At 35.2% G+C, this 17,975-nt stretch overlaps 1 protein-coding gene across 1 annotated transcript; it reads right to left on the bottom strand.

Moving 5' to 3' along the window:
- Positions 1-1,287: 1,287 nt before the first annotated feature.
- LOC124910289 lies at positions 1,288-17,858 on the bottom strand. Its single transcript, XM_047450916.1, has 23 exons — positions 17,575-17,858; positions 14,616-15,630; positions 13,367-13,482; positions 11,825-12,033; positions 10,692-10,811; positions 10,285-10,407; positions 10,076-10,201; positions 8,296-8,351; positions 8,107-8,206; positions 7,816-7,933; positions 7,300-7,509; positions 6,327-6,651; positions 5,589-5,682; positions 5,287-5,395; positions 4,926-5,194; positions 4,720-4,844; positions 4,096-4,330; positions 3,698-3,886; positions 3,333-3,616; positions 2,447-2,651; positions 2,125-2,364; positions 1,891-1,976; positions 1,288-1,808 (listed from the first exon to the last, which is right to left on the bottom strand). Exons 2-23 carry the CDS (start codon positions 15,458-15,460, stop codon positions 1,652-1,654), a joined length of 4,341 nt encoding a protein of 1,446 aa, XP_047306872.1. The 5' UTR covers positions 15,461-15,630; positions 17,575-17,858; the 3' UTR covers positions 1,288-1,651.
- Positions 17,859-17,975: the final 117 nt, after the last annotated feature.

Genomic DNA, 17,975 nt, shown 5'->3' with positions numbered 1-17,975 from the left:
TTAAAATGGAAAATATTTATATAGTGAACATCAATAAGATAATTAATCCATTAAATTATAAAAATTATAAAATTGTGATCAATATGATAATTTGGAGAAATTTGATGAAATAAGGGTTATTTTCAAACTTAGCATAGGATAAATAATTTTTTCAAATATAACATTTTCCCTATGCAAAAAGACCTTATTGCCCTTAAATAAATAAAAAAAAACAGTTTCTTTTTTCCTTCTCTTCTCCCCTTCAGTCGTTTTCTCTCCCTCTCCACTTTTCATATTTCCAAACACTCCCCAAAGATGACCGATCCAAGCCCCTCTCCCTGACGACGAACCAAGCCCCCGAAACCCCACCTCTCCCCGACGACGATCCAAGAACGATCATCGCTGCGAAGAACGAACCAACAAAACCAAGGAAACTGGAACGTCTCCAACATTCAGGTTAGTTTTCTGTGTTTCCGTTGCCTTCGTCGTTTCACCGCTGAAATGGAAGAATGTTTAGGGTTTCGTCGTTTAGAGTCTAGGGTGTAGGTTAGGTCATGGATGAATGGTTTTAGAGCTTGGTTGATTGGTTTTACAGTGAAATATATATCTGTCGCAGACGACTGCGCATCTGTCGCATGCGACTGCGCATTCGCCTGCGACAGATGCACTGTCATCTGCAACAACCTTCGACAGATGTATTTTAAACCCAAAACGATTCAGTCAACCTTCGACGATGCATTTAAAGCCTGGTTTTGTTGGATCGATCTTCGCAGCGATGATCGTTCTTTGTTCTGCTTGGATCGTCGTTGGGGGCTCGGATATGTCGTCGGGGGCTCGGATATGTCGTCGGGGAGAGGTGGGTCGTGGGCTTGAATCGGTCGTCGTCAGAGTGGAGGCAGTTTAGAAATATCAAAAGAGGAAAGAGAGTGAAAACTGAAGGGGAGAAGGGAAGGAGAAAGGAAATAGACTTTTTTTATTATTATTATTTAAGGGCAATAATGTCTTTTTACATAGAGAAAATGTTATATTTGAAAATTTTATTTAGCCTATGCTAAATTTAGAAATAACTCTCTTACTAGTGTTATTTCGTCAAATTTCCCATAACTTTGTGATGTTAAAAAGTGATTAAATTTACATGCATAACTATTTAATTTAAAAAGTACGTAAAATTATTTGAAGAATACCAAAAATATCATCATTTGTTATTGAACCAAGGTAAAATGGAAAATAACTTATATATTAAGACACAAGGAGAGAAATATTACATGAAAAATAATAGAATATCACAAAAGTAAAAAAAACATGATACACTATCACAGTAATATTTGAGTCATTTTCTTTTCCATCTTCGTGGCTGTACAAAACTTTTTCATGTCTGAATTCCAGGTGACCTATTATCCTCTAGAGTCATTTTCTCTACCATCCTCCATCTACTAAATCTTATCTATTATGGACATGGCTCATTTCAATGAAAAAAATTAAGTTTCTTCAGTTTATATCAGGTTCTCTTTCCATTACTACTACCATTACAAAAACCAAACCACCATGAACATGGAAGAGAGAAAAAGAAAGAGAGACCTATACAGAACGAATTCACAATATGGCTATGACTGACTGACTGGCTGGCTTAATTGATCGATCCAGGAGCATCTTTTGGAGCTGTTGAAAGTTCTTAAGAAGGCTCGTATGCCCAAAAAGTGTCGGCATCTGGGCAATACAGAGAAAAATCTGGAACTTCTAGGTTTGCTATGTGCCAGTCCACAAAACGGGCTTGAATCGCCTTAAACAACAACAGGATGGTTGGCAGGAGCCACCATTTGTCATCCTCCCTGTAAAGTATGATTTTAGATGCCATATGAGCAAAAATAAATACGTGGATCTCTCCAAGTAGTAAGAAGTTAGTAACCTCACCTTTTTGTGTTCCACATGTTAATATCCTCGGGTGGCTGGAAATAGGCGAGGCCGTAATGAACCACACCGCAAATAAAAGCAATCATCTGTTGAAAAGCAATTCTTTATTATAATCTTGAGTGTCTTCTTAATTAGTTTATATTGATTTTAGTAAAAAGAAAATAATAATCCCAAGATAAAGCAATTTAATCAAAAGGCTCAATTAGGATTTAATGAACCCATGCTAGAACTTACAATGTTTGCCAAAGAGGTTGCATTCCATAATGCATAGATGCGAGCAAGGGAAGCTCTCTTGTAACCTCTGCTAAATAAGGCATTCAAGCCAGCTGGGAATGGAGAAAGCAAAGATAGAGGAAGGATGAGCAAGACAGCAAGGAAAGCGCCGAGAGAGATCCAATAAAATTGAACAAGCATAAGAAGGGTGACTGAAAGATCAGCTAAAAGCATCACAGATATGAGCAGCTGCAGGGTATCCTGAGATGATGACAGAAAAGTTAAAAAACAAAGAATCAAACAAAGTTCTCTTAATATCAATCAATAGATGATAGATACCAACCTCACGCCCAACAGGTCTTGTGTTATGCCATAGAAGAGAGACGGGAAACAGTAGGTCCCTTCTAACCTCCAAAGACTTTATAGTAGCAATGTTTATTAAACCTCCATTAATCCCATCTGTGATCCGTTTACTGGTTAATCCATGGCCTATAGATTGACTCTGTTGTAGCTGCTGAAAACTTCTCTGGGTACTAATAGCATCATTGCTGAAAATACCAGTTCGAATAGGGTTATAATAGGTTAGAAGAGAGCTAAATATATAGGAATCAATATTTGACATTATAATATCTTCTGTCATTTTTATGATCTGGATTCTGGTGATAAGTTATTGATACTCCCTTTTTTTCCTGCTAATTTACCAAATAAACCACTATCATATCACCAATCACTTCTTCCATCAAACCATTCAAATCAATCACATAAAATACCAAAATACCCTTACTTTATTCTTTATAAATATTAACTACTAAGGATATTTTAGTCATTTTACCCATAAAACCACTTTTACATCAAACAATAGTTTTTGAAAAAAATTGTTTGTTGTCAAACAAGCTCTTGAAATCTTACGATGCTAATTGGCAGTGGATGTAATGCTACTCTACCTTCTGACTCATCTAAAGGTTGAGAATTGGTTTCATATTGAGTCGAGGATACTTCATATGATGGTGTAACTCAAATTTTCAGAACCTTGTATGACCGTTTAAAGACTTTTACGAACAAACAAGAAGATAACTAGTTTGCCATTTCCACTGCACTTTAACCTTTACAAACAAACAAGACTATATTTTAAATTTTCAGCAAATATATCTAGATCGATGAATCATATGAATTGTGCATAGATGCATTGTCTCAAACAATGTCATGCTGCATATCAATATGGGATTTACCTTGGGTAGGTCTCATGAATCCTGGGTGTCAAATCACCCTGGTGTGAGTTAAGAGAATTATCACCAACTATCACCAAAATACCTAGCTGATAATAACCAGTGGCAGTGGCCTGAAACCATCCCAGTTCAATCCTTGCTTGATGGAATGCAAGTTGGGGATTTCCATGTGTCTTTATCCAATCAATAACAGGAAGTAAAGCATAACGAATTGCTCGGTGCCTTACTATTCTTAGTTGAGCATTCAAACCTGCTACCAAACGATTCCAAACAGTTGCAGGTACATGCTGTGAATAAAAAGATACAATTACTTTGTCGCATAAGATCGTTCAGACAGAATATATTTCAAACTGAAGTTAAAAAGAAACCTGCCCAATAAGATTTGTCATCAATGCATCGGTATGAAGATTATAAGGTGACATAAAGCTCCCATCCCCACCAAAAATTATGCACATAGGAAACCTTTTCTGGATAATGGTTACCATATCCACTCGTTTTTCATCACCTCCAAGGAAGAAATCAATGAATACAACCATCAAGTCCGGGGTTGCTCCAACCTGCACTAAATTTGTAAGAGTCAAGGCATGAACAATCGTAGATTGTCTCTAAATATATATTGCTTAAAGAAGGTTAACTTTATATTAATAAAAGAGGTTGTGAACACATAAAATAAATAAAGAGAAATAGACTTACATTAAACAAAAAAAAGGAAAACAAACAAATGGAAACAATAAGAATAGAAGTCAGAGCACTTGGCAAGAAGTACCTTCATTCCTTTGTAGAGGGCCCTCGAACGGCATGATCGCAGGCATGAATGATCATATTCAGATTTAACATAGTCCTGAAGACGTTGGATCTTATTTCTCCTGCGCCATTGTTTCCAGGACCAGGCACAAGGATATGCAAGCACAGATAGGATACTGTGAACTGATCCCTCCCACCAGTCATACGCAGCAACAGAGTTGATCTCATCAATGAATCTATTAAAAGCATCCTCATACCTACAAGATATTGAATAAGACTTGCAGAAATTGCCAATATATCCATAAAATGTAAATTTTGTTTAGATTTTCTGCTTTAATAAATTTATAAAACAATAATCTAAAGGCTTATGTGTGCCCCTCAGCCAGCTATTAGCCCCATTGCATGATATCCTCCATAAGATCAAAAGCAGGAAAAGAAGAAAAGCTTGTATAATTAAATATGTTTCTTCTTTTCCATCTCTAACACAAAATGATAAAAGACCCCCACAATAAATAAACAAGTTTAAAACCCAATACAAAAGTAATAGAAGCAAAAGAGAAAATTTGGTTTCACCCAGTAAGAGCAAACTGTAGGGACATAATATATATGATTAATAAAGAGGATTGATGTTAAAGTATCCTCTTACACTATCTCAATAATTGCATTGGGAGGAGAATAAGGAAGATGCCAAGGTTCTCTGAATGTATTTGGACCCAGGAAATACATTCTAAAAACATGGCTTTGTGTTTCTTCAGCTCTGGTACCTCGAACCTATCATTATACAAATAAACACAACAAATGAAATCACAACACAATCTATTGTCAGAATATTAGTGTTAAAGTACACTATACCTCTGAAAGGGAGAGGAGATAAGGAAAATGCTGATGACTTTGTTGTTCGATTGAACTTTCTGTATGATGTGAAGTATTTGATCCCACAAATTTAACTCGTAAGGTGCTTAACAACAGAGCTGTAAGCACTAGAACAAATGACAGAAGAAAGGAAAAAGGCCACGGTCCACCAAATGTATATAGAAGCTCTTCCAGAGGTGTATAACAGTTTGGCATCCTGTATTTGTCAGATATACATCTATATGGGCATGATCTTCGACTAACTCCCCCTGTAATCCATTGGGAACTAGTTAGTGACATCATTTATATAGATTATGAACAAAAGAAAATAGTCTATGATTATGTGATTTGACTAAAATACCTCGGGTATAAATATAGCTTGCACGATTTGGAAGAAGCTCTAGTGGACAGGGAATGCAGAGACTGGCATTTGAGCCCTCAACATCCTTGTATGTGCCAATAGGGCATTCCTAAATACATGTTATTCAAAGGACATTAGCTAGACAACAAAATAACTATTGGTTTGAACAATTATTTATTGGTTTTGAACACATACACAGACTCTTCAAGATATGCTTCTTTAAGAGTGTATATGGTCAAAATGAAGTTGAATAGCATAAAGAACAATTATTGGAGATAGAAGAAGAAATCTAAATCATGTACCTCGCAGAATATACCAAAGAGACCTTTTGGACATTTTTTTCCAGTAATAGTCCCATCATCTCCATGTTGCCCTCCGCCATCTCCAGCACCCCCACTGTAAGGTATTCAGATAATAAGATTCAATTATCTAGAATTACTAATATGATGCACCAAACAGATAAGTGTTTTACCCACTTACATACTTGAACTAGTCATGAGAAGAAAATATATATTTTAGTGTGGTGACAAATAGTAAACTTTTGATAGTCAAAATAGAACTATAAGATAGAGATTAAAAGATTTGAATCCAAGCACTTTGTCACTGCGCTAATAGCACATCCTAGAGGTTACATGGACTTACAAGAAAAATGATATACATGTTGAGGCTCAAAATGGTATGGCTACTTATCGCAATTGGATATATATGCATACAACTGACATATTTTTAGAGAGAGGACCCAAACATAGCTTTACAGACATGATCTCCAAGCAACATTTACAATATGGATAGAGGAAGAACCAACTTCTATGACTCATGAAAAGCAAAGGAAGAAGGTACGAATTGATCCACAAAGTGTGCAGATGGGAAGGTTCAAATCATTCATCACATATCTCAACATAGAGTTCGACGAGAATATGACATGCCTGCTAGCTTGGCCCAAAAGAAAGGAAAATTGGTAAATGACCAGTCTGCCAAACTTGAATTCCAAGTGTCAAGAGTTTTAGCTTGTTTATATGAGCATTAATACTCTGTCATACCTATTGTCAATTGTACCAGTTATTGTAGCAAGTGGAGTATATTCATTTCCCACATCTATCTTAGACCAATGAAAATGAACTCTTCCACCGCCACCACCGCCTCCACCATGTGGACCACCATGACCTCCTGAAACTGACAAAGTGGAGTTCTCCAAAATAACTAGTGCTTCAAGGAAAAGGAGAATTGTGCCACCAGAGCCACCACCAAGTCCAGCTATCAAACTATCATTACTCTTGGATGCAAATGTAGTTAAACTCTGACCATTAGCCCTCATAGAACCATTAAGTTGGAGAATTAGAAGAGGCCACTGCAGAGATCCGAGCACTGGTACACAAGCAATAATTGTTTAATATGTTTTGGCTGTAACATTAAACATCAAATTGAGCTTGGCTAAAAGAAATACCACTAATACAACAATTTGAATGGCAGATTTCAAAAGTAAATATAAAGTTAAACAGTGGTCATCAGTAATCATTTTTTTTATATTAGGAATCACATTAATATTATCAATATAACATTTAAGCTTCTAATTGAACCAAACACACATGATAGCGTTCAATTTGGTAAACTGTAAGGATACTAGTCAACCCAACAATAGATTCCCACACCCACCCACTGATGGATTCCAACAATAATAATACTGGAAATTCATCAGATTTTTCTTGCAGCATTGGGATACCATTCATATCAGGTTGGGACAACAGATGGTGATAACTATTCATCCATGCTTTCATGACTATATTTTTTTTGAAATGTCAAATTTCATAAAGAGAAAAAGGAAAAGAAAACGTTCAATGGTTACAAATGGGGGAGGGAAAAAAGAAATCAGAAATCAAAACAAAGTGAAAGACAAAACTAGGAGCTAGATGCCGATAAGGTCAAAAAAATCCCATCCTGTACAAAAACCCCTCTTCCAAATAGAGGCAAACGTATGGAGCATAAAAGGATTGAAAGTTCCATAAATAGGCTTACCTATCATCCCACCTCCAGCTAAATTTCTAGATGAGCCATCAGGGCCTTGGGTCCCGCTACCTAATTCACATGGTAGTTCAGCATCACCATATTTGTTCCCACCTCTAGTCAATATACCATTGTAAAATCCAGATCCTCCTTTTCCCCCATGTCCAGCACCACCACCGGCTCCATTCGAGTAGTTTCCCTGACCAACGCCTCTTCTGCATCCTGAATAAAGGAAACTCAGTTAGACCTGAACATCTTTGCATTGACTATTGTTCCTAAGGCACTGACCATGAAGAAATGAGGTAAAGCGCCATAATTAAAACTTTGTGGTCCAAAATAGTTCGATCATCAGGCATCATGCTGTTTATTTTAAACAAGTAAATTTATGATTTATCTTTGTTCATTGTCATAGAAAAGTCAGGGTGATATTTGAAACCCAGTCTTTGGTGAAAAGAATCATTTATTTCGAGGAATTCTAAATGATGTATGCATATGCCTTAACAGGTGAAAGAGACTCGTCATTTTTACCAAATTCTGATGCAGTTATCATTCCATCCAAGTCAACAATAACAGTCCTTGCCCGATGGATGTGAATAATGCTTCCTTTTATAACACCGCTTACAAGAATGTCTTCAACACGACAAATCTTCCATAAATCATAAAACATAATGTCAGTCCTGACAATGGAAAATCTCCAATGATTCCCAACACTAGATGTTGAGCTGATCAAAGTAGTCAAAGAATCCAACCACATAAAATATAACAACTTTAATTAAGGCAAAATATATGACAAAAAATTTACGTACAACAATTCCTCACCTGCAATGAAAATGATAATGTATAGTTAGCATGGCAATCATCAGGTGGAGTAATCAAATCCATTGGGCATATTGGACTCTCACAAAGTGACTTTGTCACACTGCAAAAGTGGAAAAAACAAGCTTTATGTTTGATATCAATTAAAACAATATTAGCACTACTATGGAGTATACCAAATTTTGAACATACACATTCTTGCTATTGTCGTCATCCAATGGGGCCTGAAGTACAGAACCCGGTCCAACCTATTAAATATAATCAGTACTAACTAGTTACTTCGAGATATCGGGAAGATATGCATTCACAGACATGTGTGCATATTTTAACTTTTTAGCATAAATATGGAACACAATCATTTTTATTAAATGTCAACTTTTTTTATTAAAAAGAACGCAAGATGCGTTCAAACGTTACAAGGGTGAGGGAAGAGCAAAACAATAAATAAATAAATAAACAACGGATGAATTTTAAATGCCAACAAAATCGAAAAAAATTCATTCCGTATAAGCCCCCTTTTCCAGATTGAAGTGAACACATGTAACATGAATCCTTTGAGATGATCGTAAAATATGGAACACAATCATGTGACACTGATACACACAAACTAGAAAATAATTCTTTCTTTTTTAAAAGGTTAATTTTTTATATTAAAAAAACACAAGAAGCTTTCGGAGATTACATAAGAGAAAAAGGAGGGAGAAGAGAAAAGAGGAAAAACAACTACAGGTTAGATGTTAATAAAATCAAAATTTTGGTTAGTGTAAAATTTAAAACAGGGTTTTGACATTAAATGTAAAATGATCATGAAGACATGGTTAGTGTAGTAAACTGGCAGTAGCACCAAAATTTCCATAACAGGGACAACCATAAATGAGAGGAGGTGCAAGTACAAATCTGCACTTTAACCTCAACTGTAACATTCAAAAATAATGTTGTCTAATTTTGTGATTACAGTGTATTTTCAGTTGTTTTTTGGTGTAAGGTTCCCATCAAAGACCATATGATCAGACAAAATCTACTTAAAATAAACTACCCTTTGGGTTAGATAATTGGTCCCATTACAGATAAAGAAAAGAGCAAGAGTGGAAGATAAAAATTAGGAATCAACTAATGTAATAGAAGTGTTTGCTAGCAAATTGCTTTTTCTTTTCTTTTTTGGGGGAAAAGATAAATCTTTTATTAAATAGAACAGCCAAATGGCACACAAACAAAGAAAGTCATTCAAGTTCACATAGGACTTTCACATCAAGGAAACCAAGAGAATTTTTTTAAATAAGTATCAAAATTCTCTCTTATTTAGATCTTTCAAGCAATCTATCCCTATTAAGTCCCCACTCTTACCAAATTGGCCAGATTGGTTGAGAATTAGAATACTTCTTCGGTTCTTCCAAGTAGCACATTGGGTCAATGCACATTTGGTGACTTCTCAAGCCTCCAATTCTAGCATTACGACCCATCCAAAGTTCATAAATCATAGATGCAAAGGCACATGTCATGATAGTGATACATGATGTGCAAAATGCTTCAATGCAAAAGCAAGGTGTTAATGCTTTTAATATAGGCATCCATAGGCAATTAGAAGTCATGGCCTTTCCTTTCTGCTTTACTAGGATCACTTCACAGCCTCATTCTCTTTCTCTTTATTTGTGACATCAAATGCATTAAATTTTATCAGTTATTTGTTTACAATCCATTGGTAAAATGCTAGGATTTCACTCTGTTAATTATTAAATTTTAGAGAGATTTCTAGATTTTCATAATAGTGCAAGGCCCAAATAATGAACTTGACAATAACAAAGGAATAGCATCCACTACAAAGTTATGAAATTTCTCCTAATACTATTCCAGCGTAGCATATTTACATAATTGTAAGGAGATCTTCATCCAGAAAACAGTCAAGGATATAAAAAAAATAGGATCAACATAAATTAAGAAGAGAGAATTGTAATCAACAAATTGAATATCTTACAGTGATGTTGTAAAATTGTGACAAGGAAAGCCTTTGGCCTTTGATTGCATCGCCACGGCCAGTTAATGTCAGAAGTCCCTGCCCGTATACAGCTAAGTTTTTGTTGGAACTAATGACTGAGGTTTCCTGCCCAAAGACAAAAAGGAAGTAGATAATCAGAGGACAAGCCTATATTGAATAAAAGAGAATTGCCTCTTATTGTCTTATACCGTGAGAACAACAAGGTTCCTGACTTCAAGAATAGAGATGGTAACAGTTCCACCACCATCAATTTGGATAGTAGAGTTCCACATGAGTAGCATTTTGACAGATACTCTGAGTGCACCATAAACCTTCACTAACATAAAAGGGGCATGTTAGGTGGGATTGAAAAAAATTCACTAGACTAGACCAATGAAATCCCCCACCAGCGGCTACAATAGCCATTGGCGGTCTTATTGGCAGTATCCAGTTTATACAGTTGAATATATGTATATATAACACGCAAATTGAACTTAAGTTTGATTATTCTGTAAATAGAATAATATATGTGCATTATCTTAATAAGGTTGAAACTATAACTTCTAGGAAATTAATGAGAGATAACAGTAGGAAGACTTCAGGTAAAGCTCCAAACCTTTATGCTGGAATTACTCATCAACAGTTCTTCGGCAACAACCTCAAATTCTGAAACTGGGTAATCAGAGAGGCCAAAAATTATACTGCTCCCACAAAGAAGACTTATCTGTCCTCTCACCTAAGGATACAGATATGCATATAGAACTTGGAGGATTAGTTTCAAACTATAAATTTCAGCCATACTGAAGCAAAATAAATCCAAAAAGGAAATAAAGAAAAATTAGGAATTCAAGTATCAAAACATATTTAGTTTCACTGCAACGTATGTTAATTCCATTTTTGTGCTGTTACCAAATTAAACATTTTAAATTTTATTGTTATTTTTCCACTACTGCATTTAGTAATTTTTCTTGTCTTGTGTAAAATATTGATGAGATATTTGTAGTGTATATTCTTCCCTTTATAGATCCATTTTCAATGCTTAAAATAGTAGTCAAAGACCTAACAGGGACTTCATATTGACTCTAAAACTAATTTTAATGTATTTTTTTTATTTGGCTTTGCTGACACATTTTACAGTTTTTTCAAAAAAAAAAATGTCTTAGTCCACTTTAGAAGCATCCCTCCCCTTCCCCTCCTCAGAGTGTGGTGCAGTTGTAATATTAACTTTAAAGGAGACTGTAATCTTTTACATAAAATGCAGTTTTAAAATATGAAAATGCTGCAGAAAATTAAATGACATTTAAAAACTATGATGACAACTTTGGCACACCTTGGAAGACAGGGTTCATATTAATGAGAAAGTTGAATATTTGGGTCAAATGACCAAAGTAACCATAGTATTTGATATTTTAAACCCCACTAAGGTAGCTCAAGTGGCAAGAATGGTTCTTAAGAGACCAAAGGTCATGGGTTCGATTTCCATTTTGAACGCCTTAAATGGAAGTGGAAGACATGGCTGTGGGGTGTCATGCTAGCTTCATACATTTAAAAAAAAAAAAGTATTTGATATTTTAAATTTTTAATAAAAGAGATAATAAGGGTATTTTTAATTGATGATTTGATGGAAGAATTGATGGGGTTAATGGGATGCATCCAAATAACCCGCATCAAGCAAGTCCTTGAACCCAGATATACAATTAGACAATAAATACATCAACATGTAAAAAAGTAGAGTCTATATTTGAGAACCTGAACTCTGGTCCAGATCAGGGGAACTAATACTTTTGCATTGTTCTCCACATAGACATTTGACCACAATGGACTGGTTGAAAAATCCAGCAAAGGAGTTTCTGTTTCTGTTGTGATATTATCGTTCCCAACTCTTAAACTAAGTACAGAGGCGTCAAAATAAGTACCAGCTGCTCCAGAATTCTGAGGACAGCCAATACTACAACCACCTGCCAAAGAAAGATAAAAGAGAGAGACAGATCATTGCCTTCATCTTATACACAGATAGAAAAATATAGTTTTTAAAGAAGACCAGAAAATATTTATTGCATAGTTTATCAGATGAAATAGACTTTTAATATATAAAAAAATCTGAAAAAATATATTCAGAAAGCAGGTAAATAATATTCACCAATTTAACAGGAAGATGAGGGCAGTGGCCTTATTAGTAGAGTGACATTTAACATTTGGATTGAATTGCACACATTTGTTTCAAGTTAGGACTTCTAGAGTCAATTTTCCATCACATTGTAAATGTGTCTTTCCAGCATTATTATCTAAAACTAGAGAAATTAAATTGTTATCAGCATGGTTTATACAAATTCTGCCTATGACGTCAGAGTTGGCATTTAACATTCGGATTGAATTGTGCACATCTGTATCAAGTTAGAATTTCCAGAGAGTCAATTTTCCATCACATTGTAAAATGTGTCTTTCCAGCGTTATTATCTACAACTAGAGAAATGAAACTGTTATCAGCATGATTTATATTTGTTTCTCTTCCTTATCCTTGACCCAAGGAAAACAAAAAGGCAAGAAAGTCACTGATCTAAGTGAAGTCCAGACAAACAGAAGCACCATTTAATTTCATGTTGGTGTAGCCTCATTAGTGTAAAACCTCAGGTAACCATGTAACTATAAAATCAGTTAAATAACCAAGTGTGGCAGCATGCAGGTACAAGTAAAACAATACAAAAACACCAAAGCAGACAAAACTATTTATAATGCCTTAATATGTCAGCAGAAAGATAACGTTAGAAGCTGTTGCGACAATGGTAGGGTTAGGGTTTGAGAGCTTAGATGAGAAGAGAAGAGAAGAGAGAACTGTGGATGAGAATCTCAAGACTTGTAACCATTCCTCAAATAGAGTTTATAATGCCTTGTACAGTAGTAGTTGAGTAGCCATTTATACTTTTTGATGATTGTACCATTAATTGTAATGCATTGTGTGTGCTTTGTCCATCTACAACAATATTTTGTTTTTCCTATAAATAATTAGAAAGCAAGTTGGCATTCTTCCAAATGAATGAATACGTGCATAAATTGTGGCTCTGTTGGATGCTATTTTATTTTTTCCACCATTTTAGGTTCCATGGATAATTTTCCACCAAACTTACATAAATTTACATCACATCATCAATTTTCGACTGTAAACTCTTAAACTATCATGCAACATTTTTCTTGTACCAACCAAAGAGACCATATATATTTACTGCTCCAATTAAAATACTTCCAGATATATATATGCTTGTTTCTAGAATATATATGCATATTTTTACAAACCATGCATGGTGACTTTTACATCTTCTTGTCTACTATGATACTTCAGTGATATCCTTCCACCTCCACCACCGCCCCATCCTCTCCCACCAGCAGCACTTATAGTACCGAATCCCTTTCTGTGCAATTAATCAAAAGGATATGTGAACAAAAAAAATTAATATATGAGACACATGTAATATAGGTTAGGAATGTAAAACATGAGAACTATCCAGTCCTACGGCAGTGAAGCAAGGAGAAACTTTTTGAGCAGAAAAGCAGGCAAATATTCAACCTTCAATTCTTTCTAACCTAAGCATTTTAAATTATAAAACACAGCTAGTTATATTTTAATGTGCAATAATACTCCAACTAACAGTTGATTCCATGTTGGGAATACGATTATCTATAACCAAAACAGTTTAGCAAGCACCAGGGTACCAATAAACTTGCCACCTAGTGATGTCAATAATAACATAAATATATAATCCATAACAATATTAAAGTTGCCACTGAGTTTTTTAAGTAACAGTCTAGTCATATACTTACTTTGACTCAAATAAAATTTATGCAGGATGGTGGTGTAGAAAAATTAGTAAAAAATTATAATTTATTAGCATATATCTTTTCAATTTCACATATCTTGATTTTATTTAAATGGCATATACTGTATAACCATGCTATATTAAGTTCACTCTAATTTTCTTGGGAATATAGTTATGGAATTCCTATGAATCTACTAACAATACTCATTAAATTATTTTCCTATTTGTTTTGTTTTTTCCTTCCCTTTTGTACGCATCTTGCGTTCTTTTTTAATAAATGTTACATGGAAAACTTAACTACTTGTAAAGACATATATATCTAGAACAGACTTCTTCGATAAAGAGGTGAAGCTGACCAGTTCATTCTTGTATTTGGATCAGAATTCATGGGATAAGTCAAGGAGTTGTCAGAAACAACTCTATATCCTTAAACAAGGACAGGTTTCCATCTTCATGAGTGAATTTGAAGTTTCACATCCACAAAGTGGTAGCATCCTAAATACTATAATAAACAGTGTTCACTGATTCCTAACATTTTTCCTACAATCAGACTAGTCTAACTTTTCTCCATTTCACACTGCCTCTTTTCAGTTGAAGGATGAGTTTGGACTATAAATACAAGCATATATATATCAAGCAAGAAAGAGAAAATTAAGCAAATACAAACATATATACATATATATATATAATATATATGTGTGTGTGTAACCTGGTTGTTATGTACTTACAGTTTCAGCACACGTATGATAATGCTTCCACCAGAGCCCCCTCCACCTCTTGATCCACCATCCCCACCTTCGACCATAATGTACCCATTCAAATATAAAGTGTCCTTCACTTCAATCCTGACACGTCCGCCACCCCTTCCACCAAATTTATGCTCCATAGATGTGCCGCCACCTTTACTCCCATAACTCCAGGGCTCAGATAGAGTAGACCAAGAATAAACATCCCCTCCCCAATAATTTGTTTGATTGCCTTTCAAACAGGACGCTCCTCGTCCACCATGTCCTCCACCAGCTCCATCATATCCCACTGGTGTACCACTCGTCTGAGAAGGTGGTGATCCACCCAAGGAAGTCGTGTTTATAGAAGAGCCATACTCCATAGTGATATTGGCAGCAACTAGAACAACAGAACCAGCAGCTATGGATGCACTTTTACCCACTTTGATGTTTCCTGATACATTTATACTGATCAAACAGCCTTCTATAGGACAAGATATCATAACATGAGGAAGTATCTCGATATTCCCAGAACCATTTACATGAAGATCAGAATCCAAATATATGTTAGTATTCAGCAGGCATGTGGTACTGAAAGATCCAACACCTTCAAGATTTTCACAAGATACTGAATCACTAAGCAGAAAAGGACATGTACTTCGAATTTGGGTTAAGGACCTAGTATCAGGAGCATAGTTTAGAGATTTCAACGAATGGACATATGAACCATTATCAGTCTGAATAGGCCCTATTCCATATTGTGCCGAACCAAGGGAAAGCACATACATAAACAGATGTCCACACAAAACGCACCAGCAAAGATGGACGTGTATTAGAGTGGAATGCATTACACTTCAAAAGGTTCTGATCATAAACTTGTGGGATCTGAGCAGGATGGCATGTAGTGTGAATAATGGATATCAAAACTACCAGGTCAAGTTGACTATATAAGGCACTTATACTTTAAAAAAAGTATTAGTGATCCCAGCAAAATCACAAGTCCAATTCATCATATGACCTGCCAACAAGAAACGCCCATTGACTCATATATCAGAATATTTACAAATCGGCAACCAAACGACAAAACAAATATATTGAACTACTTGAATTTTAGCATTTACGTGACAATTGATTGCTGGAAATAAACATCAAAAGGAGACCCTAGAGAGAGAAAAAAAAAGTTGAAATATGTACTCATTAAATTTAGCTTAGAAGCTTCTAGTGCTCATTAAATTTGTAAGTCAATAAATTGGGCCCTTAACATAGTTTCCATAGCAACATAAGCAAGTTAGACAAATGAACTGCACAGAACAAATAGGAAAAACAAACAGATAAAAGTAGTTACAAATAAAGCTCAGTATCATAAAATAAAGGATTTGAGTGAACTCTTGTTCTCTAACAACTTAAAATGAAACAGATTGGTGGATGTAACAATAAATGGCACTTCATCAGTTTAAAAAGTACACCAGGTTCAATCCATCAAAGTCTCTGCTCCTACTGCAAAAATGCAAGATTGCATTTGACCAGTACGTTTGGGTCAAGAATTGGGGAGGAAGTTACTCAATTCCAGCCACATGGTCATTGGAATTCAGAGAAAACATTGAGGACCCTGGCATCTTATAATTTTAGGGGATTACTTCACAACTCCAATTCCAGTATTCTAGCTTCCTTCCTGGCATCATGTTCGACGTCTTCTATACAGCATCTCCTAGTTGTTCATTGTGCCGGAAATAAGACATATATATATATCATAGTTTATCCATTCTGTACTCAGGAGAGAAGTCTAGATCTATGGTTTGTGTCCTTCACATTCTCTGTAGACTTAAGTATATGATAAATGTTTTAGGTTGAAAAAGTAAGTTAAATTATTCCTTGGAAATGCACACACGATTGTCAACCTTTTAAGTGAATTACAAACTATGTTTTAAACTATTACATGAATTCATCAAAAACAACAACTAGAATTCCATTGTAAAATTCATTCTATTCATGTAAAGCAATCCAAACAGCTCTTTGTTACAATTTTATTGTTTAACTGATAGCTATAGGTGGTTAAAAATAGTTAACGGTAGTTATGTTAGTAGTTATAAGTGGTTGTGCAATTTCCTATTTAAGAAGTATAATGTCCTCCATTTAGATATGTGGAATTGTCAATGAATAACTTAATGTTCAATAGTTTGTTTATCATCTCTTTTCTAGAACACGCATCACTCTCTTTTTTTGAACACTCCCATAAGACCTTGGTGTTCTTTGTCAAATTGTAACCCCTCAAGAAAAATACTTAATGTTTCACCAGATGTGTAAACATCTTATAAATGCATCTCAGAACTATCAAGTGTAATATGCTTATTCTTCCTAATCAACTCCATCTCCTATTTATCACAACACAGACCTAGATAATTAATGATATGCTAAAAAACTGTGTACTTACTTCCCTATTTCATTTGAGAATAATAAAACTATCGAGTCCTGATGTTAAAATGAGAGTAAATACAATTAACCATACAGAGTCAAGGGACTTCAATCATTCGTTCAGATGAAACAATCATCTTGACCAAAATCAAAGTTGGAGCGTGCACAGCATTTATCTAGAAGATGTGTATTCAGCTTGAAAGCATTCAAACAACAATAGTTAACTTACTCTGTTGCATGACGACTCAATTATCTATAACTGATTAAGCTAACAGACATATACTAATGCATATTTCTGTTAAGGATCCATTTCTTTCATTGTGCATCGCAAGCCGTTGTATATTAATCCTGCTTCAAGAATACATCTAAAATAAATAATTCTGAAGTTCAAACAAAGTTTCCAGGGAATTAATTCACACATTCTCGTTTCAGATGTAGAATATGCATCTCGATCGCAATCAAACTAAAGAAAACGCACGCACGGAGATGAATCAAAGCAAATCTCAAGAATACGAAAAGCCTGATATAGAAAACAAAAACAAAGACGCACCAGAGTAGCAAGAATTTGAGCGAATCTGAGAGTGAGAAGAGTGAGAAATGGTGCTTTGATTTTCGTTCACTCTCTTTGCTTTTTTTTCCTTTCTTTAACTTTTGGTCAGTGGTTGAACTCTCTCTCTCTCTCTCTCTCACTTGCTCTCCCTGTCTCTGCGCAAAGAGTGTGAGCTTGCTGAGAGAGACAGATAGGCGCGTCTTCTGCGAGTCGAAGCTACGCTTGCGGCTTGCCTAGCTGGACTTCAATGGAGATCCATACATACTTACGCCTACATTATTCTAAATACGTATCCAATGGAAAAGGAAACTGAATCATTATCCCCACTTCATTTAATATCATCTTCTTACAGAGAAAATTACGGGGTTGCCATTCCTCTCCTTTCCTTCATAACCTGCTGT

The sequence above is a fragment of the Impatiens glandulifera genome, chromosome 7 (genome assembly GCF_907164915.1).
Source record: "Impatiens glandulifera chromosome 7, dImpGla2.1, whole genome shotgun sequence".
Classification (NCBI taxonomy): domain Eukaryota; kingdom Viridiplantae; phylum Streptophyta; class Magnoliopsida; order Ericales; family Balsaminaceae; genus Impatiens; species Impatiens glandulifera.
This window is presented reverse-complemented; position numbering and strand designations above follow the sequence as displayed.

Coding starts and splice junctions, on each gene's coding strand:
- LOC124910289 (XM_047450916.1), bottom strand. CDS start 15,460: ATGCATTCCACTCTAATACACGTCCATCTTTGCTGGTGCGTTTTGTGT. Junction 5,195..5,286: donor AAGCTATATTTATACCCGAG/GTATTTTAGTCA, acceptor AATGGATTACAG/GGGGAGTTAGTCGAAGATCA. Junction 4,845..4,925: donor ATCTCCTCTCCCTTTCAGAG/GTATAGTGTACT, acceptor GTATAATGATAG/GTTCGAGGTACCAGAGCTGA.